The sequence below is a fragment of the Solanum verrucosum genome, unplaced genomic scaffold (assembly GCF_900185275.1).
Source record: "Solanum verrucosum unplaced genomic scaffold, falcon-dt-bn FXZP01000049.1, whole genome shotgun sequence".
Classification (NCBI taxonomy): domain Eukaryota; kingdom Viridiplantae; phylum Streptophyta; class Magnoliopsida; order Solanales; family Solanaceae; genus Solanum; species Solanum verrucosum.
Window position 1 is genome coordinate 3,312,512 of NW_026020221.1, and position 14,890 is coordinate 3,327,401.

General features: G+C 36.9%; 2 protein-coding genes across 2 annotated transcripts; one reads left to right on the forward strand and one right to left on the reverse strand.

The window, feature by feature from the left end:
• The first annotated feature begins 1,418 nt into the window (after positions 1–1,418).
• On the forward strand, positions 1,419–12,935 carry LOC125830899 (DDT domain-containing protein DDR4). The gene is made up of 12 exons (XM_049510078.1): positions 1,419–2,373; positions 2,462–2,572; positions 4,904–4,990; positions 5,068–5,105; positions 5,207–5,288; positions 6,548–6,654; positions 7,162–7,318; positions 11,050–11,142; positions 11,229–11,352; positions 11,430–11,472; positions 11,557–11,745; positions 11,821–12,935. The coding sequence occupies exons 1-12, from the start codon at positions 1,861–1,863 to the stop codon at positions 12,575–12,577; spliced, it is 2,301 nt and encodes a 766-aa protein (XP_049366035.1). The 5' UTR covers positions 1,419–1,860; the 3' UTR covers positions 12,578–12,935.
• Positions 12,936–13,418: 483 nt separating this feature from the next.
• Positions 13,419–14,523, reverse strand: LOC125831255 (uncharacterized). Its single transcript, XM_049510451.1, has 2 exons — positions 14,422–14,523; positions 13,419–14,351 (listed from the first exon to the last, which is right to left on the reverse strand). Exons 1-2 carry the CDS (start codon positions 14,473–14,475, stop codon positions 13,431–13,433), a joined length of 975 nt encoding a protein of 324 aa, XP_049366408.1. The 5' UTR covers positions 14,476–14,523; the 3' UTR covers positions 13,419–13,430.
• Positions 14,524–14,890: the final 367 nt, after the last annotated feature.

The following is a 14,890-nucleotide window of genomic DNA, read 5'->3' on the forward strand; positions in this document are numbered from 1 at the left end:
AAAAAGTAGAACTTTTATCAAATAGTTTTACAAAATCTTAATTGGTTCATTTGCTCATAAAGAAAGAATATAGATAAACAGAAAAAAAATCTGACCATTATAGAAAAAACCAAATAATCGTTCACTAGTCATTAGGAGACAATGATTATGATTTTGAACCAATGACTCACTTAATTTTGGATAATGAAATTAATTAGATAATGTCTTGTAGACTCAAAATATAGCAATGATTTTTGTTAAATCAAATTTGAATTAGGTCTCACATATATCTCAGTGTAATAGAGGGACAAATTCATCAATTGCCTTCAGGAAAAAATACCACGTACGCCAGCCCCTAAAGAGTACTCTTCATAATTTATACATTACATATAAATAAAGAATTTTGTGATAATAATATAATTTTTGTTGTATTATATTATCGACAATGATAAATATGAATATTTATAATCATCACTCTAGATAAAATGCCACTAATGACTTTAAATATTATCTCTAAAAAAATAATTTATTATTACTAAATATCTCTTTTATTGTAATAATTATACAAGACGCTTTCCTTTTGAGATACTCTTCAAATTTTCTTACAAAAATCTAATTCATAGAGTGATAACTGCCCTAAACTACATAGAGAGAGATAAATGATCCAAGCACCCAACATATGTGAGACTCATCTTGTCTATTGTTCTTTACTACATATATGATGAGGTGCAACAAGTATTGTGTTTTTAATACAAATTTTTGAAGTGATATATTTTATCCATTTTTTAATTGTAAATTTTATTTTACATTCTAAATATACAATATTATTAATATATCTATCATCATAATTTACTAGCGCGTATAGATCACTTAACATTAGTCACGATGAATATTTTAAAAAATCATTATACAATCAGTTTTAACTATTAACAACCATTTTTTTATAACAATAGTTCACTATAATTATCTAATCTTCATTAAAATCAACTTTCATATCATATCATATAATATTCAAATAAATAACATCGTTATAAAAAGGTTTAACTATTTTTCCTTAGTCATGTAAATGTTGAATCTTGGTATGGCTAACAAGTACTTTATGTTGTATCTTAATTTTGAACAAGCCTAAATTACTAATAATCTAGCTTCTACAATAATCAATGGAATCTTCATGTGGTCAAGAATTTTTATCCCCCCACCTCTTTTGTAACATTATAGGGAAACAATCCTACATTTTTTTTTTTGCCATTCTTCACTAGTTGACCTGAGCACCTGGCACATTTTTATCTGTCAAAAAAATAAATACATCAACAGTACTTAGACGGCGTCGTTTTATACTTCCTTCTTGAAAACCCTTGCCCTTAAGTCTTAACCAAGGTTGTCTCTATGCCCTGATTCATAGTTTTTCATTCACAAATCACAATATAAATAAATTCCAAAAGTTGTCAAATTTACCAATTCTAGTCCCAATTTAACCTAAATTTACCATTCCAGTCACCAATCCCTCATCACTCTTTCCCTTTTACCCCCTTAAAATAGTTTTCTCAGATATCCCTAAATTCTCTTCTCCCTTCTCCGTCTTCCCTAAATTTCTCTTTCGAAAACCAACACTAAACACACCAAAAAGCTCGAATCTTTTTTTGCTAATTATCACCATCATTATTGCAAGATTATTACCCATGTTCCATTTTTTTGGATGATGCTTTCTTTTTACAGTTGCAGTGGCAAGAGCTTTGCAGTTCTTGATAATATTTCAAAGCAAAAACCCCAGCTTTCTTCTTCAAACTTGTTCTGTAAAGGGTTCTTTTTCTTCAATGCAACCCCACGATCTCTACCTGTAAACCCTTCATAGACAATCCCTTCTCCGATCCCCTCATTATCATGTCCGACCCACAACCCTCTTCTTCTTCTTCTCCGATCCAACACGAAACTAACCACACCCACAACGAAAACTCTCAAAACAAAGCTTCCCATTCACCGGAGAAGAAAAGTTCACAGAATAACTTTAACAGTAATAGTAATGCTAATAATAGTAGTAGTAATATAGTTAGGAGAGAGAGGCCGGCGAGGGAGTGTACCAAAAGGGCTGCGGCGAGGTTACAGGCAGCAGCAGCAGCAGAGGCGGAGGCTGTTTCTAAGGTCAGGAAGAAAAAGACTGCAGGTAGGAAAGAAAGGCTAGCGGCTAGGTTGTTGAGGGAGGAGGAGGATGAAGAGAAGTCCCAAGAAGGTGATGAGGAGGAGGAGGTAGAGGAAGGTGAAAACGGGTCGCCTTCTTCGCGGCAACAATGTGGCAAGATTGTCACACAGCTTGTGGGAGAGCCCGAACCATCGCAGTTGCCTCGGTGGAATATACGGTCCATGTGGCAGTTAGCTTCCATATTGAATTTCTTGAATGTATGTTTGAAGCTGATCAAGTTTGGAACTTTATGTTACATGTGCAATTTTTGGGGATAAATGCTTACTTATTTTTGTGAGGTTGTAGGTTTTTAGGCCTTTGTTGAATATTAGAGTGGAGTTTTCAGCTGAGGAATTTGAAACAGCATTGATTACTCCGAATGATACACTTGGTGATATACATATGCCATTGCTAAAGGTTGGTGAATTTGTCCAACTTCATTTGATTTTGGTGGAAGTTGAGCTTTTCTGTAAATTGGGTGTAGTACCTTCACAATTGACTGTAGTTCTTCTTGCTGTGGTGATTCCTTTCACAAACTGTAATTATATTCGTATTTATGGACCTTTGAATTTAACTTGCATTATCTGCTGCTTGAAAGTTGAAAAGAGTTTATGCCCCATCTTTAAAACTAGTATTCTCTGTTCTCCTATGTTTTTTTCTTCATTGGGGGTGAGGATGCCTGCCAAGTTTCCACCTTTTTAACCTTTGATGCTGTTAAAAGGGCTGTGGAACCACTTGGAGTTGAGGACAATTTGAGTAGAGAAATTCTGATATCAATTATGCGTTGTGCTAAGTCCTCGAATCTGTATAAAAAGTTTTCTAAGAAACATGTAGAATTAACTTTTTAAGTGACATTTGCATGCATAACAATGCATCTATACCCTGAAAAATATGCAGTTTGGTTTGAATTTTGTTCAATCACTAGCATCAGGTAGAGAAACATTGTTTTCAATATCTTGCTGGTGAAGGAGTTGTGTCCTTTGTGGAGCTAATCCTTAGATATATGTTTTTGCTCCAACAAACATGCATTCATTTGGGAGGGGGTCGGAATAAGTAGTATTTCTTAAGACATGTTACTGACATTGACCATAAGTGTTGAGCAGATTAAATATTAACCTTATATGATAAAGGTTTTGTATTTATTTAAAGTTAGTGGAAGAAGTGTGACAGGCATGAAATGATTACCGTGAAGAGATATCTCTTTTACCAGGTCATCCTTCCTGAAATTTTTATACAGAAATCTCAGCCTATAATGGTCAAAGATGTTGCAAATGCGGTTGAGAGAAAATAGATGGAGAAAGTTAATATACTTATAAATTTTCATGATAGGGATAGAACTTGGTGCCTAAATGGCATTAAAAGAAGTTTGAGGACGTTATATCTTAAGTAGAGGTAGACAATGATGATCTGTAATCAATACTATGATTTGTTTGAGCATTAGTGCCATCCAGTTTGATCAGTTCGATTGTCCATACCGGATTACTAGTGATTAATGTTTTATTCATTTAAACACTGCAAGTCTGATTGGAACATATTAGCAGTGTTTTTTTTTTTTGATGTCAAGGGAAACCCGCAGCCGCTACCCTTTGGGTGCGCACAGGGTAAAACCCCCGCTCCTATGCAATAGCTCGCAAACCACATAGGAGAGGTAACCCGCGCTAGGCAAGCCTGGTGCGACGAGCTCGACCCAGAAGGCAAACCCCTTGCTTTCGCTGGCAAGGGGTTTCGAACTTGAGACCTCCAACATGGAAGTCCCAAGCTCAAACCACTGGGCCACCCCGAAGGGTCATATTAGCAGTATTTTGCTCCTCTGGATCTCTTCCTTACTTCTCAGTAGACTATGCGAGTCGTTAGTGGCCTTATGGTTTGTAACCTTTGTATGATATTGCTGTCAGAAACCAAATAGGGTGGCATTTTTTGAGATGGCATACATCCTGCTGATTTTGACATTACCAAAGAGGAACAGTCATGTTTGGTGCTACTAGTAAATAGTAATGGAGAAATGATGTCTTGTGTGCATATAGTTGGTCATTGTCCCTGTTCCATGTTTAGTCAGGTTAAACTTAACTCTTTTGAGGAAGGTGGTGTGGTGTTTCAGGGGTTTTGGTGTAGATTTTCATGTGTGACAGAGGAAGTGCTCGAAGGAGGTATTCCTATTTTTATCCCAAGTAAATATGACACTCATTGGAGGAACAAACCAAAAGAAAGATGGGCTTGCGTTTGGGGTGAACATGCTCGACAGATCAGAAAAATCATCCCATGCTTGACAGATTAGAGAAGTTTTAATTTAAAGTTAACTGCAAATTCATCCCATGCGTTACAGATTAGAGAACTCTGGATTCTAATCTGCCATTTTTACTAGGCACTCAATCTTTGCCTCCATAATTTCTCCCCATTCTCGTTGTCCTTGAGCCTCACCTTAAGATTATTTTACTGGTTAAGAGGACTGTTTTCTTGGCCATTCCTTTAGCTAGCTTTTATGTTCTATGGGGAGGCTACTCTGGGACATAATTTGTTTCTCCTTGAGCTTTATATTTAAAGTTGTGCTTCCAATATTTCAGTGAAAAAAACTCCATAAAAGGAAAGATGTTTCAATGATTTTAACCACCAATGATACAACATACCTGTATATATACATTTTCATTCCTAGTACATTGTCGTAACTTTTTGCTTAAATACACTTACATTGAATTCTACCTTTTGTAAGTTTTTTTGTTTTCTTATTTCTGTTTTCCCCTATCTCTGTAGGCAATCCCACCGGTTACTCGAATGGCACTTGGACACAATACATGGATTACTGTTTTGTGCAGGAAATTAAGAGATTGGTGGCATTGGGTAACTTACCATTTAATCAAATTGAGTGAGCTTTTGTTGTGCATATGCTTTAATAGCTAACTGATAACTTGCTGCAGGTTGCAGAGGGGGAACTACCTATAGTTGCAGCACAAGGGTGAGTAACATAGATTTTGTTCTTGAAGTGCTTATAGTTTGCGTATGTACTTGTCAAAAAAAAAGTTTGTGTATGTTAACAAAGTCCCTTCGAATTTACAGGGCTGAAATTGAAGCATATAGTGCACTAGATCCTGCAGTCCGCGTGGTGATTTTGAAAGCATTGTGTGATATTCGTGTTGAGGTATTTCAAATCTTAATCTTTTTTACCATTATTCCTGGTATCTGTTTTGTACTTACGTTAGTTCCTAGCTCACTTGGGTTATCAATGATTCTTGAAGGCTAATGATTTCTTTAACCATCTTTGTCACATTCTCATTGGTTCAGTTTGACTTGGTTAGAGTTGAGGTAGTCAAAAGTATTATACTCAGAAAAGATGCTAGAGTTGTACTAGGGTTGTCCTTAGACTTAGTTCTCTAGGAACTTATCCAGAAAAGATATTTTAAAAAGGAAAATATCTATCTGAGTTATCAGAGGTAAATCAGACTTACTTCGTTATTGATTCAGACACTTAGAAACTAAATGAATGTGCAATCTTTTTCATTGCAATTTTCCAAAAAAACAAGTTTACCACAGGCAGAGATTAATTCTGTTTGGCTCTTGATAAGTGAAATTGGACTGCCATTGTTGATCGAGGATGTAGTTGTCTCACACATTTGGAACATCTCATAAAATGAAAGGTATAGTAGTTTTGGAAATCTATCATTAACCTGTTTCTTGTGGTGAAGTTCTCCATTTACTAGATGTGTCTGAATTATGTTACGTCTTTTCTAGAATTAGGTTTAGTTCCCCTGTACGGGGCCTTGCTTGCTTCTCAACAAAAGGACACATATAAAAAAGGGGGAAAAAACTTAACCGCAGTACCGCACTTTCCTGCATCATAGTATCATACAAACGTCTGTACTATTAGCTAAGTGGATTTGTAGAGCATTATATTCAAATTAAGAGAAGGAAGAGAAGAAGGCAATTCAAATTGTCAAAAGGGATAAACTGGGTGATTGTTAGTATAATCTATAATTTATTTTTCATACTTTGGTCCAAGTACTCTTTTAGGAGATTCAAATGTCTGGTTTTGGGATCTTCTAAATGCACCACATCATCGAACCTAAATGATAGAGATAGGTCTACCACATGTAATTTTCTTCCATCCATAAGGGTAAGAAGAGAAGTACAAAAATATTTTTTCTCAAAAATCAAGGATTTGCTGGAATTTTATGAGATGGTTCTTTCTAATATATTATTATAAATACAGATGTGGTGAGGCCTTACTCAAAAAAATAAATAAAGATAGGCAGAGTAGTCCTTCAAACTTTTCTTGATCGCCTCGTACTCTGATGATATACAAATATACATAGCCTACTCTTGATTTTATGTGTACTTGCTGAAACTTTTTAATTTTAAAATGTGTCACTTGAGGTCCCAATATGGTTGTTTATTGTGCAGCAAGAAGATATTCGTAACTACATTGACGAAAACTTGAAACAAGGTGTTCACCTATCACTATTCCGAAAAGAACGTATTGGTGGTGATTCTCATGGAATTTCTTACTGGTAAGAGTAACTTCGCTTCCAATAATTTCATTTCTCTTAGATATTGTGCATAATAGCGACAGTGCTGTTGGTGCGCTTAAGCCCTGAAGCTCAGTGAAGTTCAGTTGTGCGCTTCACCTCCCTTAATTTGCACTTTAGTGTAGGCATCAAGGTGCCAAGGCATGCACAGTTGCACACCTTCACCTATGAGTTGTCATTAAGGGCACACTATAGCTTAATTATAGTGTTTCCAGTCTTCTGTCCAAATAATACATTTTTGTGTTTATATTTACATTTTCTTGCATAACATTTCTTATCTTCTATTTTTTCTTCATTGGCACTTTTATTTGCTGAAGCCCACACTTCAATCTCAATGGGTGCTTTGTGATGGCGCTTTTGCTGCTTTTCGGTTTTGATTACTTTGAATAGTGATTTTTACAAGTTCTCTCAGCACTTGATGCAGAATAGTATTTTCTCACGGTCAATGTTCATTGCTAAAGTCTGTTTGTTTTTTTACTTCATTTGCAGGTATGAGAATGATCCCATAATTGGGCATCGACTCTACCGAGAGATTAGAAAGATCGAAATCAAGAAAGGAAAGGGAAAGACTGTACCGCAAATACCTAACTCATGTTATCAGTGGGAAACTGTTGCAACTAACTTGGACGAATTCCAGGATGTTTCTGTAAGTTCTTAATATGGTCAATCACTTATATTCTATCCATTATGTTTTAGTTTGCAGAATGGAATTGTGGAAAGATCATTGGAAAATCCTTGCATCGTTAGTAATTGGTTTTTCAATAATTTTACTGTATACAACTTCTAATTTCATTTTTTCCTCTCTATTTGTTAAGGCTTGCCTTTTGCCTTGTGTATTGTCAGTAACCTAGATTACCAGTCCACAACTAGATATTTTTTCAAAAATAGAAGTCAGGTGAAGTGCTGGTTAATAAGAAATAAGGATTTCTATTCAAAAGATGAGAATGTAGGGCCGTTTGGTTGGAGGAATTAAGTCAGTTTTCCTGGTATGAAATTTTGGATTAAATCAACCCTATGTTTGGTTGAGGGTATTAGGTAAAACCACTTATATGATATCTATGCCATCTAGAGGGTGAGATATATAATCTTGGTTATAATCCCAGGATAACCTGGTTTCAAACCAAATGACCCCCAAGGATACAATAGGAAAAGGGGAAAATTCAACCAATAATTAGATACTACACACAGTAGGTATTAGTAGGGGTGTGTATTCAGTTACCGGTTTGGTTTTAGAAATAACATGATTTTTTCAATCTTTGGTTTTGAGAAAGTGTAATCTTATCCAAACCCAACTAGGTTCGGTACGGCTGATTTTTCTCCGTTTAGTGTCTAGTGCAAAATGCATTTCAAAGAAAAAGCAGTCACATTCATGGGAAGTCATCTTTTGTGGTCTCGTAATCTACTCTAAGCAAGTATATTTCTTTCCTATTTTTAAAAAAATATCTTTATATGGAAATGTGGTTGGTTGGTTATTAACTTATTTTCTTTTATTAACTGGGTTGATATCTAGTCTACTTAAATCTCGGTCAAAAGGCATTTCTTCTATGATAATTGCAGTCTGAATAATTAAGTGTCTAACTTCACATCGTGGGCAGTTTTAGCTGATACTTGGAAGGAAATGCTAATTGAGGCAGGTAGAAATTTGTAAATAAGATGATATACAGAGTTACAGACTCTGGTTGATCTCTCACTTGATTGTCTTAAAGTAACTAATTGCCTGATTATCTTTGTGCTAGTTTAGACACAATCAAGTAGAACAATGAAAAACTCTAGCTTTTATTTATCTGCCAATGTTTTTGAGTATTTGTTGTGCTGTGCCGTTGCATGCGTAGGACATAGAGGTTTGTGATGACAAAGAAGTCTGTTTGAAGAAGTAACTTTTGAGTTTTAATCTTTTATCAAGTTCAGAAAGTTTTTTTTTCCTTGTGTGTCCAGTAAGTGTGTTTTTACCTGGAGAGCTGCATAACAGTGCATACCTGTTGAACTTTCTCCAACCCACTGGAAAAGAAATGATTGTGGTATTATTTGAGACAACATTAGTAAGTGGTGGATAAGCTATTAGCATTTATTATGTAGATTAATGAGAAGAGAGGAAAAAATGTAGATTCTAGTTGCAAGACCTTTTGTCTTGAATGGACTTATCTGGGGGTGGGGGTGGAGGTGCAAGTGCAAGCATTGAGATAGTACTGCACATTACGAAGCGGGTATCATGTACAAACTTCCTCCCTATAGCGAGCTATTATCAAAGCCATAACCTATTTAACATCAGAAGAAGTTTATGAACAGTTTCCACAATTAGGTACCAAATGAACAGTGCAAATAGAGATGATTATTGTCTTTAATTCCTTCTGCACAGATTTGCTGTACATCTGTCTCTTTTCTACCAATTATGTTTGAGTCATGCAGACTTCATGCACCCATAACCCAAGAAGAAAAGGCCACCTTTTATGGTCTGTAGTCTCCAAAATCATTTCCAAGCCCATTGTGAAATTTGTGTAGCAATTGATAAGATCTGATAGAATGACTTAACAGTACCTTGACTGCTTTGTGCAGTCCGCAACAGAGTGTCAGCAAGCAAAGAAAAGATTGAGGTGCCCCACTTTCTCTCTCTCTTTCTTTCCAGTCAAAACTCTTTCTTCTAAAATAGGTTGCCCACCCTTTTTTTTAGAAGAATGGAGGTTCTTCATTAGTTACTTGCATTGAGGAAATGTCATAAGAACACAGACTGCTTGCTTGCTCATTCTCTATTCTGCATTGAGCTCTGTATCTGCTGCAAAATTTAATTCGGAATTAGAAAGGAGACATCAACTGGTGGTTCAGAATTAAAAGGGATATTTCCCCTGAAGGATATCCATCAACTGGTTTACAACCTACACAGAAGGGGAATCTGAAGTTCAAACCTATTGTGCAGGTATCTTGAACAATGAATTCTGGATAAGCCTACAAACGGTTGAACCTTTTGAACCATGAAAAGTAGAAAATAGGCCACGCTCTTCTATAGTTCTATATGAGGGATTGAGGGTTTGCTCTTTTATATCCTTGTCATTAACATTGTGCTTTTGAGTCCTCAAGGTTGCATGTTTCTTGCTGGGGAAATCATTGGTTATACTCTCCTACCCAAAAGATGAGAAATGAAGTTGTGTGTCTTTACTATTTTTATCTTGACGGTGCAGATGACATGCAACCTTAATTCTTACAGTTAGAACCATAAATTTTTTCTCTTGCTTTAACTTCTGTTCTATTGTGAGTTGTCATCATACTTGTAAACATTTCTTGCTCTTAAGTAACAATTGGACTTGATGAAAACCATATGCATCCATTAATGTTATCTTGCCGCATGCTATCTGATGTCCACTGGTGGTGATATTGGATTATTGCTGAAAGGTTGGTGAGGCGCTGACTATGATACTTGAATGCTACTTTAAGATTTTAACCTGAATCTTCTGTGTAATCAAATTGTAAATTGTGTTTAAGCAGTACAACAAAGAGTGAGTGAAATAGATAGTGGCAGTAACACTGTTTGATTGTTGTTTTATGGCTTGCTAAGGAAATATGGGGATGAGGGAGACCATGGATTGTATGCTGACATGGGCTCTATTTTCTTGGCAATGTATTTGAGGGATTTCTCTGCAATGCACTAGTTATACTGTTTTTTATTTGTGTTCGCAAAAATTGGTATACCAATCCTTATTGGTTCCAAGATGGGTTCTGTTTCCATGACAAAGCTTTTGAGGGTTTTGCCTGTAAGTCAGAGTGAAATTTAGTGCTCTCTTTTAAAGAAATTAGAATATAAATCCAAGTTCACTAATGAGCTTTTAACCAATAGTCTCTCTTTCATTTTCTTAATTTCATCGTTCGCCTTCCTGATCTTGTGGGGATCAATTTTTGTTGTCATTAATTGACAACACTTTGGACCTCAGCAGAACGGAAAAGTATTTGGTGATAGCAACTTAAATTTGAAGTAAATTAGCCAAGTGTGGGTATGTGTATACGTGTTTATTGTGCAACACACACACACAACACACCATTGTGTTAAATCTGGTAAGATGCTGATAAGTGAAATCGGAAGTAGTTTTATAGTTGGCATGACGTTTCTGTGTTTTCATTGCTGAATTGGTTTGATTTGAATCAGTAAGATTTCCAGATGACCTTGCATTTCCATATGTAAAGCTTTCCACTCCCTACTAAAACGAAGCAATTTGGGAAGTAACCATCACCTTTAATTTGAGGACAGCAGTCCCAGCTTAATATCATCACTTTCCCCTTAACACTATTTGATGACCCAACTATTTGGCTTCTGTAACCCTATTTCCTTTCTCTTTTTGTTTCCTACCAACACTATTACCTCATTATGAAGTACGTCCTCTATGACTATAGGAGAAGCTGTTCTCGAGTAAAAATAGAACAGAGGCTTCTGTTGGAAAGAAGTTGAAAAATGACATGCTTGCTGAGGTTGAGAGGGTCCACAAGGTAATCTACGATTCATTGTCCCGAGCTCTGAGTTCTGTTTTTTGACTTCATATTATGGGACTGTTCTAAGATTGTGTTTTGTGCAGAGAAAAGAGAAATTGCTGAAGAAACAACATAGACAGGCATTGATGCTTGATAACATGCTAAATATGGATGGTCTTTCTGGTGGACGTTCCTTGCGGGATAGGAAGCCTGTGACCTACACATTTGGTAAGTGCATTTTACTTGGTCCTGCTTTTGTGGTGGTTAAGTATTTGGTGTCTAATTGGACATTGGTTACTATGCAGATGATTATGATCGGTCAATTAATGAGGCTATCAAGATAACCAAGTAAGAATGATTTTCTATTGGCTAGTCTCTCCCTGTCTGTGTCTTTTGTAATATGCTGACATGTTCTTTCCTGTCTCACTTCAGGAATGGTCAACCATCTGCAGAACCTACTTTGAGGAGAGATCCTGCTACAAGGCATGAAACTTCTACAAATGGTAGATTGGGTAGTCCTCCACACTTGTCACAACATGTGTCTTTCAGAGTGCGTTCTCCTAAATCCCCTGAATATGATGAATATGATGAAGACCATCACGATGAACAATTAGATCGAAGGTATTTGCTCCATGTGTTTTGAGATCTCTTTGGGTCTTTCCTTCAATGACTAACTGGTACTCTTCTTACATGTAGCAACCGTAGGAGGCAGAGACCCCAACGCTATTCTGCATCAGAGTTTATTGAAGAATTATCTGAAAATGAGGCAGATTTTGATAGTGATGATGATATAATGGGTGAAGCGGTTTATGATGAAGAATATTTAAGGAAACGGAAACAGCGGAAGATGTCAAGTAGCTCGGAAGGAGATGATGAGTACCATTGGGATGAAGAAAATCCTGAAGATGAAGAAGAGGAATATGAAGATGAAGATTCCCCAAGCGCTAGTGAGGAGAGCGATGAGCCTCGGAGTCGGAGATTTAAGAAACTGCCGGGCCGCACAAGAAGAGAAACCAAGTTGAGGTCAGTGGGCAACCTTCAGTCAGGTTTAAGACGCAGTAACAGGGCAACCAGAAACCGCATCAACTATAGCAATTTAGAGATGTCAGAATCAGAGACCGAGTCAATGAAACCTGAGAAGTCAAATGGATCCGAAGAGCATTATGATGCAAGTGATAATGCAGAGTTCTCAATGGGAAGTGATGACACAGAGGAAAACAATGACAATGAGGAGATGAAAGTTGAGCAACCGGTTGATGATGTGCCTTCTGAGATGGCAACAGTTGATCAAAATGATGTACCAAAGAGAACAAGCAGTCCAGATCAAGAGCAAGATGATGTTGAAAGTGGAGGGAAAAGGCGCTTTCTTGATCTCAATGAGCTTGCCCCGGGTCCTGGATTCGATGATGGTCCTAATTCAGTGATGAAAGATGAAGGTGCAGATGACTTCTGATGTCTTACCCTAAGATCTGTTGCTTGGAGTTTGGTGTTGCAAGCTGATAGTTAACTCTGAATCCACTCCATGATGGAAGCAAAGGAGTTGTGTTTCCCGTGGAAAATTTTGGCAACTGTGATGCAGTTTGTTTATCCAAAGTGGGGCTAATCAGAAGTGAGAAAATTATGTAGATTGAGTAGTCATTTTTTTTGGCATTTCTACATTCACCTATGAGAAATGGTGGGGGAAATTCGATGAGAGTTTTCTTTCTTGTTCGCTGTACAATAACATTATAACTAATATTGTAACAGAAATATCACTTTTAGATGCTTAGAACCATTAATTTAGTTAGATGCTTGGTGTCATTTTCCTCTACACTCCATATGTTGTGCCTGTTTTGGTGATTGTGGTACGAAGTTTGCACGGTAATGTACTAAAAAAGGTTTGTCGGTTTATGCTACAAAGGTAGTTTGATAACCTTTTACACATCTCACAAGTTATGTCAAATACAGCTGTGACTAAAACCGTCTTCCCTTTCTCTGCAATGTGTTTGCAGTTTCCTCTTAGTTTCAGTTTCAGGCTTTGCCCAACTTTTTTAACCGTGTCATCTAATTCCTTATGACCTCTGAATGAAATAATTTATAGTCACACAATTACGTATGCGAGTAGTGTAACATAACTACTGGAGAACATAGCATTGCAAATCAAGCCAGACAGACTAGTATTTGCGTGGAATTAACTTGTTAAACATCCTAATTTACAGCAAAACAAAATTAAAGATCAAGAGAAGTGTTGCTAATTACACAAGTCTTACCATTTACAGAGTGCACTTCTACATCTACATAATTAATACTAATCCTACAAACCAAGTTCAAACCCAAGTGCCTCTAAGAAGAGCGCGAATTGGAGCAGTTTCACCAAAAGTCCTCACTAAATCCGAACAAGACGGATCATGTTCTGCTTCAGTTTCCGTCTTCAATTCCAACCCCAATTCCTCTTCTATATCATCAGAAGCAGATATCAGCAGAAATTCACACCCTTCATAGTTCAAAAAATCCGGTGGGTCTGCCGGATGGTACCTCAGCTGCCCAAATTCACCTTGCAAGTGAGCTGGAAATGTAGCCTTCCTCTTTTTCTGAAGCCCCCTAAACTGCGATCCACTTCCACGTTGCTCCGGGTTCTTAATCTGAATCAGAAATGACCCTTCTCTTTTTATGTTCAATTCCTCCTGAGGTTCATTTTTCTCATCCTCTGCTGGAAATTCAAGCTTGTAAACCAAATGGGTATGCATTTTCTTCTTCGGATTATGCCTCAAAATTCGATAAATTCCTTCTCCTACAGCTCTAGCTGGAGCAACTACACGGTGCCCTCTAGTTGCCGTGTCGTATTCTTGCCCTTTGAGAGCTGCTTTTACATCGTCGATTTTCGTAGTCACCATTTCCACAAAACCCCAATATGGACGATGCCCTGTTTTCTTGCTAGGATCCGGGAGACTTTTCCGACCCATTACAATAAACCGGAGCAAAGGCTCCTTCTCAATATTAACTTCTTCTGTCCCATATCCTCCCTCACCGCCAGAATGTTCCTTATCGGAAGAAATATCACGGTTGGGTTCCATGTGAGAACCAAGTTCTTCACCTTCCTTGCCGGAATGAGGGTCTTGTTTAACTTCAACAGAATGCTCCCCGGACTCTGGACGGAGAACTATGTATAAACGTTGGACATCGTCGAAGCCATGTGCTGCTTGTTTGCCGACTTTTGGTCGATAAAAGAAGAATATTTCCCCTCTTTCCTACAGGCATTAATTACAGAAAAATTAATAAACTACATAAGAACAAAAGTAAAAAAAGGGTGACAAGTACCTGAACTTGAACGTTGGATTCATTTTTAGTCTTCGAATCTTCGCCTTGTCCCATGGCAGAAATTTGGTCTTGGGAAGCTGCAACTAGTGAGTGAGAAGTGAGATTTTTTTAAGATAAAATTGATAACTTTAATTACTGAAGGTGGAAACGGTTAAGTAAAGGCACGTATGTTGATGCTAATGAGACGTGTTGATCGTTTAGCGCATACTACTCTCCATGTTTCAACGTTGTCTTTAACAACCTAACTGCAGCTAAAGGCATTTCGGAACACATTACCTGGACATGTTATTAACTTGTCCAAACTTAAACGGATTGATTTTACAACCATGTAGCTGACTTTTTCTGATTTTGACTAAATTTTAGTGAATAGAAAGATAGTAGTTTAGTACGTATTCAAAATTCATGACATGCTTGTAAGTTCATTTTCAAATTGGAGAAAGAAAGCCTATTATAAGGAGAGCCGTCAATA